The sequence below is a fragment of the Lissotriton helveticus genome, chromosome 11, assembly GCF_964261635.1.
Source record: "Lissotriton helveticus chromosome 11, aLisHel1.1, whole genome shotgun sequence".
Classification (NCBI taxonomy): Eukaryota; Metazoa; Chordata; class Amphibia; order Caudata; family Salamandridae; genus Lissotriton; species Lissotriton helveticus.
Genome location: NC_136072.1, coordinates 1,057,589,247 through 1,057,609,589, shown reverse-complemented (window position 1 = coordinate 1,057,609,589; position 20,343 = coordinate 1,057,589,247). Strand labels below are relative to the sequence as shown.

General features: G+C 49.2%; 1 protein-coding gene across 2 annotated transcripts in view; it reads right to left on the bottom strand.

The window, feature by feature from the left end:
• Positions 1-20,343, bottom strand: part of KNTC1 (kinetochore associated 1) — a 913,665-nt gene that overhangs the window by 249,014 nt on the left and 644,308 nt on the right. For both annotated transcript variants that reach the window (XM_078667574.1, XM_078667573.1), the window contains exons 52-53: positions 15,959-16,008; positions 5,189-5,267 (exon numbers count right to left, since the gene is read on the bottom strand). In XM_078667574.1, the coding sequence (XP_078523700.1) occupies positions 5,189-5,267; positions 15,959-16,008 (129 nt within the window). The remainder of the gene's footprint in view (positions 1-5,188; positions 5,268-15,958; positions 16,009-20,343) is intronic.

The window sequence follows — 20,343 nt, the reverse complement described above, 5'->3', positions numbered from 1 at the left end:
ACTACATATTCAGCCTATGCTAAGGGCGCGCTGATTTGGATAAGAGCTGGAGTGCCATTACAGGTGACCAAACACACGACAGACCCTAACGAGCGGTTTGTAGCCATAGCGGGAAAACTGGGAGGTGAGGACATAAATATCTGCAGCATTTATGCACCCAATGTGGACCAATTAGCCTTCTTCGCGACACTGTCGGGTTCCCTAGCCCACTACCTAGTGGGACCACTGCTGATGGGAGGCGACTTCAATTCGGTGGTGGATGTAGCACTTGATAGATCGCAGCCCCCGTTGGCGGACTCCCCAACACGCCGAATAGCCAAGGGTAGATTAGAATGGGAAACAAAATGGGGATTGACTGACATTTTGCGAGCCCAACACCCACACACCCGAGATTACTCTCATTTCTCAGGCATGCACAAATTACACGTGAGGCTGGACGCGTTCTTGTGTTCCAAGACGCTGGTGACTGCGGCCACGAGAACTGAATATTTGGCGAGGACGATTTTTGATCACAACCCTCTACTCGTTGACGTTAGGTGGTTTCCGGGTATCTCCTGTGTTCCAACCTGGAGGTTGTGCCCTGAAATGTTGGAAGACCCGTTATTCAGAAGGGAACTGGGAGAAAGGATCGATAATTATTTCACCGAGAACGAGGGCACAACCAGGGAGAGAGCGACAGAATGGGATGCCTTCAAGGTAGTAGTGAGAGGCTATTGTATAGCCCAGAGGGTGGGAGAGCGGAGGGTAATCCTAGACGACCTCGATAAAGCAGATCGGAAACTCCGAGAAATGGAACTCTTGCGGCCCGGGCGCCCTGAGCTCCAACAGCAGATTACAGCGGCGAAGGAAGCGGTGGCAGTTGAAGTGGAGAGGCTGCGTAGCTTCGACCATAAGGCTTACATAACCAGGTCCCTAGCGGAGGGGAACAAATCGGGAGCGCTGCTGGATTGGCTAGCCAACCCCACAAGAAGCAGCTCCCCCACAGTCTCCATGAGAAACGCTGAGGGGGTGGAGGTCTACACCCAACCCGAAATCCTCCACAGTTTTATGAGCTATTATGAAGAAACTCTAAACCAGAGTAGGCTGATGACGGATACCTCTCCCATAGATGACTTTTTAGGAGGACTGCCCATCCCGAAACTAGAACCCGAACAGGCGCAGGACTTAGGCAAAGACATAGAAATAGGAGAAATCCGTAGCGCCATAAAACGAATGGCGCGAAACAAAACTCCAGGACTGGACGGACTACCTATAGAATTTTACGCTGCTTATATTGACTCGCTGGCTCCACGATTGTTAATAGTGTACAAAGAGGCGAAACGACTGGGGTATCTCCCGGGGTCGATGAGTGAGGCGCTGGTGATCCCCTTGCTTAAACCTGACAAAGTGAGCAGTGACCCGGCGTTGTACAGACCGCTGTCGATGCTCACAGCGAATTATAAAATCCTAAGTAGCATCCTGGCGTCCAGACTGCTGGAGCACATGGGCACTCTAGTTCATGTGGATCAAGCGGGGTTCATACCCAAACGTAACACCACCATGAACATACGCCGGTTGGTCCGTCTGCTAGAGAAGGACCATGTGGAGGCCCATCACCCCATGATACTATCGATTGACCTGGAAAAGGCGTTCGATAGTCTGGAATGGGAGTACCTTCGCAAGACGCTCAGCTGCTACGGCGTGGGAGAGGGCTATCTGCAATGGACCACAGTGCTGTACGCCTCGGCGCTGGCAAGAGTGAAGTCGGGCAATTTGATCTCCCCACAATATCCGGTGGAGAGGGGAACGAGGCAGGGATGCTCGCTATCGCCATTGCTTTTTGCACTGGCGGTGGAGCCCCTTGCACTGTCAATCCACACGGGGGTTCACTATAGAGGTCTGCGGACCCTGTCGGGGCAACAATTCATCTCCCTTTATGCGGACGACCTGTTGCTTTTCCTTGAGGATGCTGATGGGGCTTTGGCTGGTGCAGATACTGTGTTGACTACTTTTGGCGAAATATCAGGCCTCAGAGTAAATTGGTCCAAGACATGCCTATTCCCAATTCGCAAGGGAGAAACCCAACCCACCACGCCCAGAGCAATTAGATGGGAACCCAACTGCCTGAAGTACTTAGGGGTCTATATTTATCACATTCCGGCTGATGTACTGGAGGGTAATATCTCCCGGAGTATCAGAGCGCTGAAGGGCAGCATGTCCTTTTGGACCACCCTCCCACTGTCGGTGGCGGGACGAATAGCGCTGCTCAAGATGGTGGCGCTCCCCAGACTCCTGTACTATTTCAGGATGCTGCCGATTTAGATTCCTCCCGCGGTGTTTCGGAACCTGAAAACATTGATCGTGTCCTTCCTATGGGGATCGGGCCGTCGCAGAGTGGCACTTACGACTCTAAAGAGACCCAAGGTGGAGGGGGGACTGGCTGTACCTGACTTCAAAGTGTATTACTTAGCAGCCCAGCTGCAGGTCTATACCCAGGAGATAGCACGAGAATTCCGGGGACCTGATGCGCGAGGAATAGGCATACCTAGACATGTACTCTCCTACATTGCAATGCAACAGACTAGCCCTGCGTGACCTTACACAAGAAGAACGGACAATTAGGTTGTGTTGGAACCGCGCTCAGCGTAGAGCAGGAGTGCACCATGCCTATGCTCCTGAAATACCGGTGGGGATGCTCACGGCATTGCCACATGATGGGGATCGGTCGCAATTGCAAAATTGGGAGGAGGCAGGAATCCAAATAATGGGCGATCTGTATGAGGACGGGGTGTTGCTGCCGTTTCAGGCGCTTTCGGACCGTTTCGACAAACCCCGGGGCGATTTTTTTATTACATGCGGCGATCACGAGGGCAATACAAGCGCACTGGAAGGGAGGACTGGAGGAACCAAAGACGACAATGACATGCCAAAACGTCATGATGGCAGCGGGAACGGTCAAGGCAGTGACATGTCTGTTTACCAGGATGATTAATGAGAGGCTGCCTCCGCTAGAGGCGCTCAGGGGCAAATGGGAAGTGGACATAGGGAGGGAGATCCCGGAGACCAGATGGGCTCAGTTGATACGCCGTGCTTGGAAAAGTACGTGCAATGCGCGGTTCCAACTAGTCCATTTCTATATTCTACACCGGGCATATCTGACCCCAGGAAAGATACAAAAATATTTTGCTTCAGATACTGCGGCCTGCCCCAGATGTCAGGCACGGGGTGCTGAACTGAGTCACATGCTGTGGACTTGCCCGGGATTGGCCTCTTACTGGCGAACGGTGGGAGATACTCTTAATGAGGTGACAGAACGCACACTACAGTACGACATGGCGGTGGGGATCCTTCATTGGTTTCCGCATACCCCCAAGACGAAAATCACCAGCAAATTTATAGATATGGGATTAATCTTAGCGAAACGCGAAATAACACGACAATGGAAGGCACGAGCGGGTCCAACTGGTGCTAAATGGCGCAGCGAATTTCTAAAATGGGCTGAGGGAGAGAGCACCTTGATATATCAGCTAGCGCGGCGGCAGCAGAACGAAAGGGATTTGGAAACTGCGCATGCATGGGAGGCCTTGGTGCAGGCTCTGCGCGATCATGACACACAAAGTGACTTAGACGCCGAGGGTAATGACCTGACTGTATCCCCGTAATACGACAGGTACACCATATGATTCCCCAACTGCTGACTGCAGAACTCCTGTTCCATGATATATGTCCTATCCACAAGGCACCGATGGCGGGGGCGGGGGGTGAGTTGGGAGGGGAGGAAACTTAAGTTTCGCATAAACATTTATAAGTCCAGAGTTTGATGACTTAATGATAGACCTCAGGGGTAAATTAGTTTGTTGGGTGGGGGATAGGTTGTAAAAGTAAAGCAGATGCATGTCGTTTTGAAGGCCGGTCATGGCTAGCACTGTACAGTACACTTGCAATTTACGGGTTGTATTATTGCCGCCCGACCTCCGGGTTGTGGGCTAAATGGCTGTGTAACTAGAGGATCATGGACCCGTCCCAATCAATGAAGAGTGTACAGTTGTTGACCGATGTATATTTGTGAAAGAACATCTGCAAAAAAATATATTCACAAAAAAAAATCAAAGCGAGATTGAGTGGCATAGTCTGTGTCAGATATGAATCCGTCAGAAGTAACCCAACTTTAGGCTGCCTCAGATCCTTGGTGCCTGAAGGCGTGCCAGAGAGACCCAGAGGAGTACCAAGTATTGTCTCCAGGCCAGTTTTAAGACTTTTGGGTTGTTGCAGCATTGTCAATGATATGTGGAAGAGTGGTACATTTGAAGCAGGGTCGGAATTTGTTCTGAAATCGGGTAACATCTCCGCAGCCTGGAGGTACTCAGGGCGTTGCGTGACTGAATGGTGGGAGTGCTGAGGCGATGCGCAACTCTTATATTTTTAGGACTTCGACTTACCTGAACTCTTTGATTTCAATGATGAACATTCACGAAAACTGCCTCGGGAACACATCTGCACTCTTGACTTTGACCGAAACCGTGTCTTCTTTGTCTTCTGTTGGATTTCCACAATGGCTAATTTGGCTTCTTAGTCGCAGATGGCTATTTTTGCGCAGCAGTCACATGATGCAGAGTGGTCCTTGGAGCCAAGACACCTGAGACAGACATTGTGGTTGTCCGTCATTAACATCAGGTGAAAACAGTCCCATCATGGATTAAACTCTGGGTTTTGGTGGGGATATGTTCCTTGCACACAGTTTCAGGGGAGAATTTTTGCCAAATTGACAGGATTCAAAGGAGCTCCGGATCCGCGTCAGAATTCACCGAAAGAAAGGAACTGACATTAGCAAGCAAAGGTGGTACAGATATAGTGGCTCCGCCTTAACATATGGGGAGGGTTGGATCTCATGGAGAGTCACACTATGCAACCTACCAATGCACGAGGGAATGGCTATTGAAAATTCTCCAGATCCATTCTAGAGCCTTGGGGATTCACAAGGTGAGGAACCTGTGGTTAGAAGTCTGTCAGAAACAGTGTAAAAAAACAAATGCCTTATTTTTTCTTTTAAAATAGAGAGTGGAGATTTAGTCATAGAAGCCACATGAAAAGGAAATACAAAATAACTTCCCACATGTTCCACAGAGTCAGTCTTGCATTAGATTTCTGAAAATATGCATCCAAGAACACACTTTCCATGCTCTACTTGCATTAGGAATTTTCAACTTACAGATGTAGTAGATGTTGCAATGGCGTAGAGAATTCTTGAACTAAAGTCCAAAGGGTATGGTTGAAGCAAGTAAATAACTCTGCAAAAGAAATCGGTCATGTTAGGGGTATGAAGCTCTGCATTGAAGCACACACAATACAATACAGCTTGTTCATGACAAACATACATTTCTACAAGTGGTAGCCTCAGTGCTTCCAAGTACTTTTTTTCTAAATTTCTGCTGTGAAATATTCATGGCTTCAACAAAGAGTATTAATTGCAAACACAACAATGATGGACAGAATGTGGATCACTGTCACACATTCACCCCAGTCCAAAGATCTGGGCCCAAATCCATCGTTTTTCCACTCCACACCACCCTGGGTTAGACAATGGCGATATGCAAATCAGCGCTGACCCTGTGCCCCATGGGAACAGTCCAGTCCGAACTACAAAAGCCATGTCCTTCCCAGAACGGAAACAAGCATCGGAGGACCGGCCCGGTTTCGAGGTAACACCTCTCATCAGCCCGGCTAGCTTGATTCCAGTGGTGTGGAGTGCCTGGGACTCACGTCTGAGCATCCCCAGTACACTTAGAGCGGTAATTGCAAACACAACAATGATGGACAGAATGTGGATCAATGTCACACATTCACCCCAGTCCAAAGATCTGGGCCCAAATCCATCGTTTCCACTCCACACCACCCTGGGTTAGACAATGGCGATATGCAAATCAGCGCTGACCCTGTGCCCCATGGGAACAGTCCAGTCCGAACTACAAAAGCCATGTCCTTCCCAGAACGGAAACAGGCATCCGAGGACCGGCCCGGTTTCGAGGTAACACCTCTCTTCAGCCCGGCTAGGATGCTTGATTCCGGGTCAGAGCTGATTTGCATATAGCCAGTGTCTAACCCAGGGTGGTGTGGAGTGCAAAAAAACGATGGATTTAGGCCCAGATCCTTGTTCTGGGGTGAATGTATGACATTGTTCTACATTCTGTCCATCAACTGTGTTTTTTGCAATTTTCACCCCGAGTGGGCTGGGTATGCTCAGACGTGAGTCCCAGGCTCTCCACACCACTGGAGTCAAGCTATCCAGGCTGATGAAGGCTGATAGCCAGAAACCGGTCCTTGGATGCTTGATTCCGGTCTGGGAAAGACATGGCTTGGTAGTTCGGACTGGACTGTTCCCATGAGGCACAGGGTCAGAGCTGATTTGCATATAGCCAGTGTCTAACCCAGGGTGGTGTGGAGTGCAAAAAAACGATGGATTTAGGCCCAGATCCTTGTACTGGGGTGAATGTATGACATTGTTCTACATTCTGTCCATCAACTGTGTTTTTTGCAATTTTCACCCCGAGTGGGCTGGGTATGCTCAGACGTGAGTCCCAGGCTCTCCACACCACTGGAGTCAAGCTATCCAGGCTGATGAAGGCTGATAGCCAGAAACCGGTCCTTGGATGCTTGATTCCGGTCTGGGAAAGACATGGCTTGGTAGTTCGGACTAGACTGTTCCCATGAGGCACAGGGTCAGAGCTGATTTGCATATAGCCAGTGTCTAACCCAGGGTGGTGTGGAGTGCAAAAAAACGATGGATTTAGGCCCAGATCCTTGTACTGGGGTGAATGTATGACATTGTTCTACATTCTGTCCATCAACTGTGTTTTTTGCAATTTTCACCCCGAGTGGGCTGGGTATGCTCAGACGTGAGTCCCAGGCTCTCCACACCACTGGAGTCAAGCTATCAAGGCTGATGAAGGCTGATAGCCAGAAACCGGTCCTTGGATGCTTGATTCCGGTCTGGGAAAGACATGGCTTGGTAGTTCGGACTGGACTGTTCCCATGAGGCACAGGGTCAGAGCTGATTTGCATATAGCCAGTGTCTAACCCAGGGTGGTGTGGAGTGCAAAAAAACGATGGATTTAGGCCCAGATCCTTGTACTGGGGTGAATGTATGACATTGTTCTACATTCTGTCCATCAACTGTGTTTTTTGCAATTTTCAACAAAGAGTATAGCACCATGATGACATATCTTTTTAAAACAACCACTGAAAGAGAGCTTGTAGAAAACAGGACCAGCTACCCCAGACCACACGCATTAATTAGACATGGACTACTATATGATGGAATACATGACATTGCAAATTGTCATCAATGTAAACGTAAGCTATGCCATGTCGTACTGGTGTGTTCCAGCCCAAATGCAGGGAAGGAATCAGACAGGTACAGGATGAAGGGACTCTGAAGTATCGGGCATGCAAGAAACACGCCTTCTCTCTGGTCCCTCAATCAGAACTCCCCTAGGTTAGCTACTGAGCAGTGACATTGCTCCCAACTGCTATAGTACGCCTCTGCATGCACTTGGAGAAGAGACTGGCAAGGTGGCCTGGGTCACTGTGGCTCTCCGAATCAGTGAGTGGTTCTGATGATACACAATCAAATTAGCCTGGGTAACCAGAAGCCAGGCAATGCAGACTTAAGCACGACCTTCGCATAAGAATGAGAGCATAAAACTCAATTATTGGCATATTGTTATGCGCCAACAACTCTAAATCCTGCTGCATGGGGTGCTAAATGTCAATGCCCTAATGCCCCCCAGTACCTGCCTGTGGTCCAGGCTATTAAAAAAAATCATGAGAGAGAATGGAAAAAGCTGTGACTGAAAAGATGCCAGAGACTGTCAAATGCCGCGTGAAAAGTCAGATCCTAGTTTATAGTCTAATTTAGTGGTGCTAATCAATCAATCAAGAAATTTGTATAGCGCGCTACTCACCCGGAGGGTCTCAAGGCGCTTGGGGGAGAGGGGTCCGCTACTGCTCGAACAGCCAGGTCTTGAGTTGCTTCCTGAAGGAGAGGTGGTCTTGGGTCAGACGGAGGTGGATGGGGAGGGAGTTCCAAGTCTTGGCTGCCAGGTAGGAGAAGGATCTTCCTCCCATGGTGGCTTTTCGAATGCGTGGAACGGCGGCGAGGGCGTGGCTGGTGGATCGTAGCTCGCGGGTGGGAGTGTAGAAGGTCAGGCAGTTGTTGAGGTACCTGGGGCCCAGGTCGTGGAGGGCTTTGTGTTCGTGGGTGAGGAGTCGGAACGTGATTCTCTTGCTGACGGGGAGCCAGTGCAGGTCTCTCAGGTGTCCGGAGATGTGGCTGTGTCGGGGGATGTCCAGGATGAGTCGTGCGGAGGCGTTCTGGATGCGTTGGAGTCTTTTCTGCAGTTTGGCTGTGGTTCCGGTGTAGAGGGTGTTTCCGTAGTCCAGTCGGCTGGTGACTAGTGCCTGGGTGACAGTCTTCCTGGTTTCGGTGGGGATCCATCGGAAGATCTTTCGGAGCATGCGTAGGATGTTGAAACATGATGATGAGACGGCTTTGACATGTCTGGTCATCGAGAGGGAGGAGGCCAGGATGAAGCCCAGGTTGCGTGCGTGGTCCGTTGGTTTGGGTGCGCTGCCCAGGGCAGGGGGCCACCAGGAGTCCTCGCAGGCAGAGGGTGATGATCCAAGGATGAGGACTTCCGTCTTGTCTGAGTTCAGTTTCAGGCGGCTGTTCATCATCCACTCGGCTATGTCTTTCATCCCTTCGTGAAGGTTGGTTCTGGCGGTGGCTGGGTCGTTGGTGAGGGAAGAGGATCAGCTGGGTGTCGTCGGCGTAGGAGATGATGTTGAGGCTGTGTTGGCGTGCGATGGCTGCGAGGGGGCTCATGTTGACGTTGAAGAGAGTGGGGCTGAGTGATTATCCTTGTGGTACGCCGCAGATGACTTCGGTGGCCTCGGATATGAACGGGGGAGGCGGACTCTCTGGGTTCTTCCGGCGAGGAACGAGATGATCCACTCCAGTTCCTTCTCTTGGACTCCGATGTTGCTGAGGCGTTGCACTAGGGTGCGGTGGCAGACAGTGTCGAACGCTGCAGAGAGGTCCAGGAGGATGAGGGCCGCTGTTTCCCCATTGTCGAGCAGGGCTCGGATGTCGTCAGTGGCTGCGATGAGGGCGGTCTTGGAGCTGTGGTTGGCTCGGAAGCCGGACTGCGAGTGGTCGAGGGAACCGTTCGTCTCGAGGAAGGCGGCAAGCTGTCTGTTGACGGTCTTCCCGATGACTTTGGCAGGAAACGGGAGGAGCGAGATGGGGCGGTAGTTCTTGAGGTCGGTGGGGTCTGCTGATAGTTTCTTCAGGAGGGCGCTGAGTTCGGCATGCTTCTAGATCTCCGGGAAAGTGGCGGTGTTGAAGGAGCAGTTGATGATGTCCCGGAGTTGGGGTGCGAGGACGGAGTCTGCCTTGTTGAAGACGTGGTGGGGGCATGGATCGGTTGGCGATCCGGAGTGGATGGAGTTCATCATGTGGATGGTGTCTTCGGTGCTGACCGGGGTCCAGGAGCGGAGGGTGGTGGTCGGGGGCGTTGGTTCTGTGGTTGGGTGCGTGGTCTGTGCGCCGAAGCTGTTGTGTATGTCTGCGATCTTGCTGTGGAAGAACGAGGCGAGTGAGTCGCAGAGGTCTTGTGAGGGAGTGATGTCGTTGTTTCCGGCGCTGGCGTTGGAGAGCTCTTTGACGATGCTGAAGAGTTCCTTGCTGTTGTGTGCGTTGTTGTCAAGTCGATCCTTGAATGCTGTCTTCTTGGTGGTGTGGATCATCTGGTGGTGTTTGCGGGTGGCGTGCTTGAGTGCGGTCATGTTGTCTGTAGTCTGGTTTCTTCGCCAGGCTTTCTCGAGGGTACGGCAGTTCTTCTTGGAGTTCTTGAGGTCGTCGTTGAACCAGGAAGCTTTCTTGCTGTCGGGCCTGCTGGGATGGTTTTTCAGGGGTGCGAGGTCGTCGGCGCAGTTGGTGATCCACTGTGTGAGGTTGTTGGCTGCTTGGTTGGGGTCCGTTGATCTGGCGGGAGGGTTCTGGTTCAATGAGCTGGTCGGTGGTGATCTTGTTCCAGCTCCTGCGGGGAATCTGTTGCGGGTGGTGGTGAGTCGTGGTCCTTTTGAAGCTGAAGTGGACGCAGCTGTGGTCTGTCCAGTGGAGTCCGGTGGAGTGGCTGAAGGAGATGTGCTTGCTGGAGGAGAAGACTGGGTCAAGCGTGTGTCCGGCGTAGTGAGTGGGGGTGTTCACCAGTTGCTTGAGTCCGAGGTTTGCGAGGTTGTCCAGTAGGGTGGTGGTGTTGTTGTTGTTGTTGTTCTCCAGGTGGAAGTTGAGGTCCCCTAGGAGGATGTAGTCAGCGGAGGGGAGGGAGTGTGGGCTGATGAAGTCTGCGATGTCTTCGCTGAATTGTGTGCGGGGTCCCGGGGGACTGTAGATGAGGGTGCCTCTGAGTGTGTTCTTGGGGTCGGTGTGTATCTGGAAGTGAAGGTGTTCGGCGGCTGGGAGGGTGTCGTCGGAGTTGGTCGTGATGCGGATGGTGTTCTTGTGGACGATGGCGATGCCTCCTCTTATCTGGTTGACGCGGTCCCTCCGGGTGATCTTGTATCCGTCCGGGATGGCGATGTCGGGTGCTGAGGAGGCGTTCATCCAAGTTTCCGTGAGGAAGGCGACGTCTGGAGATATGGTATCGAGCAAGTTCCATAGTTCCACGGCGTGTCTGTGGACGGAGCGGGTGTTTAGCAGGATGCACTTCAGGTGGTTGCTGCTGGTGCTCGGCTTGGCGGGTGTGGTGCAGGTCCGGATGTAGGAGTACTTGCAGGATTGGCAGGTGAAGGGTCCGTGGGTACGTCCTGGGGTGGCTCGGTGGCAGCCGGGGATCCGGCCAGTGTTGAGCGCGTAGAGGGTGGCGGCGTCGTAAGTCCGGCGGGTGAGATGGCATCTGCGGGGGCCAGGGGGTCTGGCGCTGGGCGCGGACGGGCTTGCCTTTGGCGCACAATCTGCGCGCCCACTGCGCGTACGCGTGGACTCTGCCATGAATGGAGAGTGGGGGGGTGGAGCGAGGGAGGAGCAGCTGGGAGGTGGGAGCGGGGTGGCGAGTGGGGAGGGGAGCGGTGCGGTGATGCTGGAGGGAACGGGGGTGGGGCCGCGGGGGAGCAGCGGCAGGGAGCGGGGTGGGGTAGCGGGAGAAAGCCGGCGGTAGAGGCACACAGAAACAATCGGGGGCACAACAGTTGGTGAGAACAAAACAAATTACAAATTACTGGCACAACATACAATACGGGCAAAACGAGATCAGGGGCACAGCAGTGAGGTAGAAAACGGCGGTAGAGGCCCGCAGAAACAATCAGGGGCACAACAGTTGGCGAGAACAAAACAAATTACAAATTGACGACATTTTCCTCATCTGGAATAGTAATAATGAGGAACTTACTAGGTTTCATGAGTGGCTTAATTTGTGTTCTTCGGATTTGAGATTCACAATGAGTGCTAGCAACGATAAAATCAACTTTCTCGATGTGTGGATCTATAACAGCGAGGGTCACCTGAAGGTTAACCTTTACACTAAACCTACTGATCGTAATACACTTTTAGAATTCAGTAGTGGTCACCCTAGGAGCCTTAAAGAAAATTTGCCCTATGGGCAATTTTTGCGTATTCGTCGCAACTGTTCCAACAAAAGCGACTATTTTGATAATGCGGATACACAAATGAATAAACTCTAATAGAGGATATCCCAGGAAGTTGGTCAGAGCAGCATTGAAACGTGCTTGGTACACGCCTCGAGAAAGTTTGTTGACACCCAAAGAAAAGAAAGAGGGCATATCCTTGACCTGCGTCCTAACATTCAATCCAAAAGCTAATAAGGTTAAACAGATTATTTCAAGAAATTGGAGACTTATAGAACATTTGAATATCCCTAAACCGCTATTTGTGTTTCGGAAAGGAAAAAATATAAAGCAGCATTTGGTGAAGGCGAGTAGAGTAATGACATGCAAAAAAGATACTAGGAGCTTATTAGGATTACCACCTGTGATCGGACACTACCGCTGCATGAATTGTGCTGTGTGTCCGAATACCAAGGATCTGAAAGAGATTGACATCAATGGCCATACACATACGATGCGTACCTTCTCTAATTGTAATACCAAGAACGCTATCTATGTAGTGACATGTCCGTGCGATTTGTCCTATATTGGGCAAACTACACAAGCAGTCAAAATGCGTATTGGACAGCATAAATCACGCATAAGGTGCAAGTACATTGGGGCGCCCTTAGTGCAGCACTATATGGAGGCAGACCATAATGAAGAAGAGTTGACTTGGGCAGTCTTAGTTGCCATTGTGGCTAAAAATAAAACAGAATTAGAGACCAAGTTGAATCGTACTGAAGCAAGACTAATAGAGAGGTACCATACTTCTGGAGAAGGGACTTAATGAGCGTGATGAAATTTGGGCGTTGATCTGAATCCATTGACCCTTTGCCTTGATCTCTGTACTATGTATATTCCTGCGGACGATTGTATCGAGTCTATGTGGATTGCGATATGGTATGGCAATAAGTACTGATGTTTATGTAGATATGCTGTATATATACATTTATATATACACTTCTTCTTGATGGGACTTTATGTATATAATGTGTATTTAATGTGCTCTGCCACAGATTGAACTTGAGTGGCATTCGTCTTTTCTGACACTGTTTAGTCAGGTGGGATGTAAGGTCACGGTGCCTTCTTTAGGATGTAAGGTCACGGTGCCTTCTTTAGAATGGGAACCCAGTAGTGGAAATGCAGGAGTATTAATGGATACGACACAATTTCCTGATGTCACTATGGGCCTTTTGTGTTTATCTGTTCTTTTATGCTTATTCTTTTAATTAATTTTCTATTCTTACATTTTTGTATTAATTTTTGGTTGGTGCCTCTTTGCATGCCTGAATGACATTGGTCTTCCTTTTGAAATTAGTATAGTTCGTGTGACCGTCTTACGCCGGTAGATGCGCTCTAGTTGCGAGTAAACGGACCTAGGGATCGCTTGAGGGATCTGTAGTCCCTTTTTAGTGTCGTCTGCGGGATGGACGCACCGTCTGAGGTATGAGACGCCTCATTTGAATGCGCGTTGTCTGGCCGCCCGCTAACACTCGGATGAATTGACTAGAGAGACGCTGCAGCGAACACCGTTATAACGTGTCGCCGATCCTGTAGGATATCTAAGGTAATTTCTTTCCCTCTCTCCGCATAATTATGCGAGCTCGCTGCGCTGGCAGCCTAGTCCTAGTCCTTGTTAAGTAAAGTAGATCTTTGAGGAGTGGGTTAGATATGACAGTGGGGTGATAGGCAGGTACGGCCCCATCGGTTTTCTTCGACTGAGGGTCGTGGTGCAGGTCTTGGTTTCTATCCGACATGTAGTTATGAGAGTGGAAGCCTTGGAGTTTGGGTGGCACGTGATTTATGGGTATTGAGAGCCACTCCGTCTCCCTGATTTAGATCTGCTTTGGATCGGCTTAATTCCCTATTTTGTATAGCTAATAACGGACAATGTTGGTAATGGTGGGTGTACGCACGTAGTAAAGACTTTAGATGTGTGTAGTCTTACATAGGTGCACCTATATTCAGTGCCGTGTGAATACAGGTGGAGGGTTAATAAGGATAGAGGTTTTAGTGACTTACGATGTGCTGTTCCTCTCTTCTTCCTTCTCCCGGGATCCAACTTGTTGGTAGGAAGATCGTGAGACTTGAGCCACTTCTGATATACATTTATATCTATCTGGGCGGACACAGTGAAGATATAAGGTATGTTTTCCAATAATGGTTTTAGATAGCCTGTTGATAGTGATGGCTGCTATGTGGCCACTCCCCCCGTGGGGGATCTGCTCCTGTGATTGATTGGCCTCTCTATATGTTTACTTCTTGTAGAGTTCTCGAGATTTAAGCCGAGACGGTGGCACCTACCCCACCCTCTTGGGTGGGTGTGTGGGTTGGCCGATGTTACTTGCCCTAGGTTGTGCCTGGGCCGTGAAGACTAGGTATTTATTTTCTGACACAAGATAGGTTTTGAACTATTAGGCATGTATATACACTTCTACACTCTGGGATATAAGGTGAAAAAAACTCTTTGTCCTGAGTTTGTTTGACTGTCACATGGTTGTGCTGTTCACCCTTAGAGGTGTGGTTGTGGTTCTTTTTGATAGTCTCCTATACTATTAATATTTACTTTATTATTTTTTGTTTCTGGAGCTATCTCTGGTTGGGTCTTGACCTTCTATTTCGTTTTCCCTTCCTGGATGGAATCACCCAGTGACACTGCATTTCCACATGTGGGGGAGAGGTGTTAATTCTTGAAGTTGTAGTGTAATGTGTTGTCTTATTTAGGTAGGAAAGAGGATAATATATGTATTTGTTGTTACTAGAGTACCCATGTCCTGATGAAGCCTATATCATCTGGCTGAAACGCGACCACGACTGCGTCGACACCTTTTGCTTCGAACGAAGTCCCCTGTTAAAATTAAAAAAAGATTTAATTTTTTCATAGGTGCACCAACACAAATGTAGGCCGGGTGGATGTGTTAACCCCCTGGTGCTGTTCTTTTGGGACTACCATTTTGTTGTATACTCCACTCTAATTTAAGAGGAGATACATATGTAAATTGGTGTGTATATATATTTTTATATATTTTTTGTCTTGAGGGTACAGAGAAGTGTGTTTTGATATTGTAAATGTTTTGTATATTTGTATATAATGTACATGTGATATGTTGTATAGAGGCTGTTATTTGTTGTGCCTCTCTGGCTGTCCGCCCATATATGTGTATACGAATTAATATATACTCATACTGTGTATAACTCGTTAATCACAAGATAATTAATTGTTTCTTGTTCGAAAATGAAAAGTGGATTGATCCCTTCAGTACCATTCGTTTCTACTTTTTCATCCTTGGATGTCTCCTGCTCAGGTACGGGAGGGTGAGGTGGGCAGAACCCCTAACCCTTTTTTCTAGTCTAAATTACAAATTACTGGCACAATATACAATACGGGCGTAACGAGCACAACAGTGAGGCAGATACTATACGGGCAGCGGCGGCGGCAAGCGGAGACCGGGCACACTGAGGATGGGCCACGCGGCGGGTGGAGCGACCGGCTCTGACCAGGTCAGGTCATGTCACCTACACCTGGGGGTAGGGCTGCTTAGAAAACGAAATAATATTAACTGACTAATAAACTTATATAAATAAAGAAGCAATATGTAAAATTTAACGTTTCAGAACATTCTGTAAAAGTGAAAGAATTTAAAATTGCACGTTAAAAATCAAGTTAGAATACTTAGATTGATTCATGAGAGCATTGCAAGTGCATCTGACAGAATATAGTATGGGCAATAAGTGGCCACAATTGAATTTAGAAAAACTCAAAGATTTCCATTAAAATTTGTATTTGTTTGTGAATTAAATAAAATATTTAAAAATGTGTGAACTGTTTGGTGAATGCTTATTTTTCTATTTTTTGTGTGCATCATTTGGTTCAAATCATCCAAAATGCTTAGGCCGGGGTCCACGGTTTCCATGGCTTCCAGTAATGGTTAAGTAGGGGGTCCACAGAAGTCAAAAGGTTAGGAACCACAGGTCTAATGGATTTTCAGTGATTGCAGCTTATTTGATTACACTGCCATGGTATACACTAATTGCGGTTTAAACACCAAAGTGCCAATTTGTTGGTATTTGGAAATGAAAATGAGCAGTTCTACAGAATCTAATGTGAGACACTCGAGTTCAGCTACTTACACAAATTACCCAACTCCTGCCCGTTTCTAGCTTGTCCAAAAACTATTTACTCCCATGTTTACAATGAAGCACACAGAAATTACCGTGGGTACAATATTTATGTGACTCCTTTAATTTACCAAAGTAAGGCCCGCACAATGCAAAGACGTTCCCAACAAAGACATTGCGCAAATTCTGTTTGTACCTTCGGAGTTCTTCGTCTTCTTGTATGTCCCCAAAAAATTCTTGCCCATTCTGTTTTCCAAAATAAAAAGAAACAAGATTTACAGATTGACAGTTTATTTTTATGCAATAACAAAGTCAATCATGTCAAATAAAAGTTAACCCATTCATTACAGAAACAAATTAAAGTTCTTTTCACAAAGTAGTTAGCAAAAGAACCAGCCGCCGACAAGCAAACACAAATAAAAAAAGTAGTTTCAACGCGACAAGAAAGAAGAATGAAGAAATATTAATGACAAGGAAAAGTTGGGGCTCTTGGGTAAGTCAGCTTCTCATAAAGGATCTAGATCTTGTATCAGTTTCATCACAGAACACAAAACGCTGGTCTTCATCTTGCCAGTGGGCTAGGGAGGTGAGACCATGCACCCGTGTCCAGTAGATGTTCGCACTTGCGCCCTATAGAGACCAGAGGTACGTTTAAGTGTTTGTCTTATGCTTAGATGTTACCAAGGTCTGCCCTAACTAGGGTAAACTGGTCCTAGGTTGCTTGTGTTTTTGTTCAAGGATAACCCGGCCTGGCAGTTCGGGCTAGACTGTTACCATGAGGAGCAGGGTTAAGACTGATTTGTAAATGGCTGGGTCCAAACTGAAATGACATGGAGGGTGAAAAACAATGGATTGGAATGCGCCCGAGCGATTGCCAGTGGCTGAGATTAATTCAAGCATTCCATCGATCACCTTGCTTCTCTCACTGTTCAGAACATATTGTAAAGAAAATGTATTAAAATACATTACTAATTTATTAACAGGTCTGCATGGAGGGTTGTTTTAACTGACGCACAAGTTACTACTTGTGTAACGATATATCTGTAAGAGACATTAGTTAGTGATAGATTCCTTATCTTAGAATATCCCGAGGTGTCAGACTGGATCCAGAAATGTTTGCGTAGCAGTACCCTTGCGCGTCGGTAGGCGTTGTCTGCGGCTCCGCGTCCGTCGTCGGCGCCGTGATGACGTCGTCGGAGTACTTAGACGCCGCCTCCGCGTGCTGATGTCAGTTCTTAGACACAGCTTTTCCGCGCCAGAAGCGCTGAGCCATGTTAAAAAACCAACACTGGTGCCATTGAAACTAGGGCCCTGAAAGGGGATAACCTTAAACCTAGATATCGGTTCGCAGAACGGGGAGGATGGGTGGGTCGGTAAGGAATCTATCACTAACTAATGTCTCTTACAGATATATCGTTACACAAGTAGTAACTTGTGCATCTGAAAGAGACACGTTAGTGATAGATTCCTTACCTTAGAATAGATACCCCAGCAATACGAACCCCGGTGGTGGGTCTGAGAACCAATAATCACACCAGAAAGTCCTGGAGGACGGAACGGCCAAAGAAGCCATCCCTCCGGACTTGACTGTCCAGGCAGTAATGTCTTGCAAACGTGTGCAGCAAGGCCCACGTAGCCGCCTGGCAAATGTCCTGCAAGGGCACTGCCCGGCCCAGGGCAGTTGTAGTTGTAGTTGCCGTGGCTCGGGTGGAATGAGCCCGCAATCCAACAGGGGGCTCCTTTTTAGCCAAGGAATAACATGCCTGGATACACAAGATGATCCACCGAGAGATGGTCCTCTTGTGCACCGCTTTCCTCTTCTTAGCACCCATGTAACCAACAAAGAGTTGGTCATCCACCCGGAACTGGCGTGTGCGATCCAAGTAGAATGAAAGCGCACATTTTGGGTCCAGACGGTGGAGCCGCTCTTCCTCTTTAGAGGGATGCGGTGGCGGAAAGAAGGTGGGCAAGGTGATAGACTGCCCGATGTGGAAGGCAGTGACAACCTTGGGCAGGAAACATGGCTTAGTACGCAACACAACCTTGTCCGGATGGACAGAAAGGAAAGGAGGAGTACAAGAATGGGCCTGGAGCTCACTCACTCTCCTGGCAGAAGTGATGGCAACCAGGAAAGCAGTCTTTAAAGTTAGAAGGCGGAGAGGACAGTTGTGAAGTGGCTCAAAGGGAGCGCACATCAGAAATGTAAGAACAAGGTTCAAGTCCCACTGAGGCATCACAAACGGAACAGGAGGGAACGTGTGCGTGATGCCCTTCAGAAAGCGATTTACAATAGGGGACTTGAACAAAGAAGGTTGATCAGGCAGCCTTAGAAAGGCTGAAAGGGCAGAAAGGTAGCTCTTGATAGTGCCCAGACAAGAGCCCTGCTGGGCAAGAGAAAGAAGGAAGAGAAGAACCTCAGAGAGAGGGGCAGCAAGAGGATCCACAGCCTTTGCTGTGCACCATGCCACAAATCTGTTCCACCTGCAGGCGTATACCGACTTTGTGGAGGGACGCCTGGCTGCCAGAATGACATTACAGACTTCAGGAGGCAAGTTAAATGGCCTCAACTGTCGCCGCTCAATCTCCAAGCTTGGAGGTGGAGACTGGACAGGTTCGGGTGGAGGACCGTCCCCTGCTGCTGCGACAGAAGGTCCTCCCGAAGAGGCAGACGAACCGGGGCATCGACTGACATACTGAGTAGCTCTGGATACCAGTACCTTCGTGCCCAGTCCGGAGCCACAAGGATGACTTGGGCCCGGTCGCGCTTTATCTTCTTCAGCACTCTGGGCAGAAGTGGTATAGGCGGAGAGGCGTACAACAGACCGCAACTCCACTCGCGACAAAAAGCGTCTCCGAGCAAGTGCCGCCTTGACAATTCCAACGCGCAGAACTGATGACCTTGCGCATTCTCTTCGGTGGCGAATAGATCTAACCAAGGCTCTCCCCATCGTTGAAAGAGGCCTTGCGCCACGTCCGAGTTCAGACGCCATTCGTGATCCATCATGCACCGACGGCTGAGCTCGTCCGCCCTGGCGTTCAGAGAACCTGCCAGGTGTTGAGCCACCAGGGTCACTCCCTGGCGTTCCAGCCACTGCCAGTGGCGCAGAGCCTCCTGGCAAAGGGTCCACGACCCCACCCCGCCCTGTTTGTTGCAGTACCACATGGCGGTGGTGTTGTCCGTGAACACCTGCACTACACTTCCCCGGATAGAGGGGAGGAATGCCTTCAGTGCTAGACAAATCGCCCGCAACTCCAAAAGGTTGACCTCCTAACCCCTTTTGTTGTGCAGGAATATCGCGGGGGTGCTTTGACTCACCCGTTCTTCTTTAAAAGCCTCTCCTGGCCCCTTCCACCGCGGCTGCTGTTCCGGTCGTGTGGAGGGTGGGCGGCCATTTTGAGAGAAGTCCTTCTCCCCAGCTGAACTGGTGGCAGCGTTCTAGCTGGGGGAAGAGAGGACACAGCATAAAATTAGCATGTCGCCGTAGGCGCGCAGCGGTCGCGCATGGCGGGCGCGCCTTAGGTAAGCCAAAGGTTAGCCCGTCTGCGCCTCGGACGCGACGGCGCAGGACGGGCTACCTTACAGGTTTGGAGCCCAGATAAAACAGCGATGGTAGCCGGCGGGCGCTTCGCCCGCCGGCTGAGGTGGGACTGAGGTGTGTAACGGTAGATCCAGTTAGCCTTAATTCCTGCTCTGCCTGCGGTTTCTATTGCAGTATCAATCAGATTACTTCGTCAGGTTCTAATTTAGGTCCAGGCTCTATTTTTGCTGCCTTAATTAATGCTCGCTCAATGAGTAAACACACAGCAGAGATTTTTTCGCTATTGGAAGATGGTACACTGTATTTGCTGTTTATAACAGAAACTTAGCTGAATAGCTCATGTGCCCCTGACATTGAGCTGGCCATCCCCAGAGGGTTTAAGATCCGGAGGAAAGATAGAGCCAGCGGTAGGGGTGGCGGACTAGCCATTATCTTTAGGGAATCATGGGTCCTCAATATTGAAATTACAGATGAGATAGTTGAGGGGGAGATTGTGAATTTTTCTTTGGTTCTGTCTCCACATTTTACATTGGGAGGCTCCCTTATCTATCGACCACCAGGCCCTTCGGGTCCTTTCCTTAAAGCTCTCTTGGAAACTCTGGTTCCCCGTGCAGTGAGGTTTCCGCGTTTTTTACTGCTTGGTGACCTGAATATTCATGTTGATCGTTCTGAAGTTCAGGAAAGCAAGATTTTACATGATTCTTTTGAACTGGCCTCTTACCCAATGGGTTTCTTCCCCCACGCATACGGATGGGCATACTCTGGATGTTATTTGTTCTAACTTTCCCCTGAAGGTCGAGGCTCCTCAAATTCTTACTTGGACTGATCATCGGCTGATTAGATTTACATGGTCGGCCATGAAAGACATGTCCAAGTCTTGTAGGACCATGTGCCCCCCGAAGATCAACATAGGCAATTTTATTGCCTGGCTTGATCAAAATAGGCCTACTCTGGGGACTGAGTTAGATTCTGCACTCCAATCATTTGATGGGTGGGTGGGAGCTGGGGTGTCCGCCTCGTCGAAAGGGTCCAATTTGAGTAG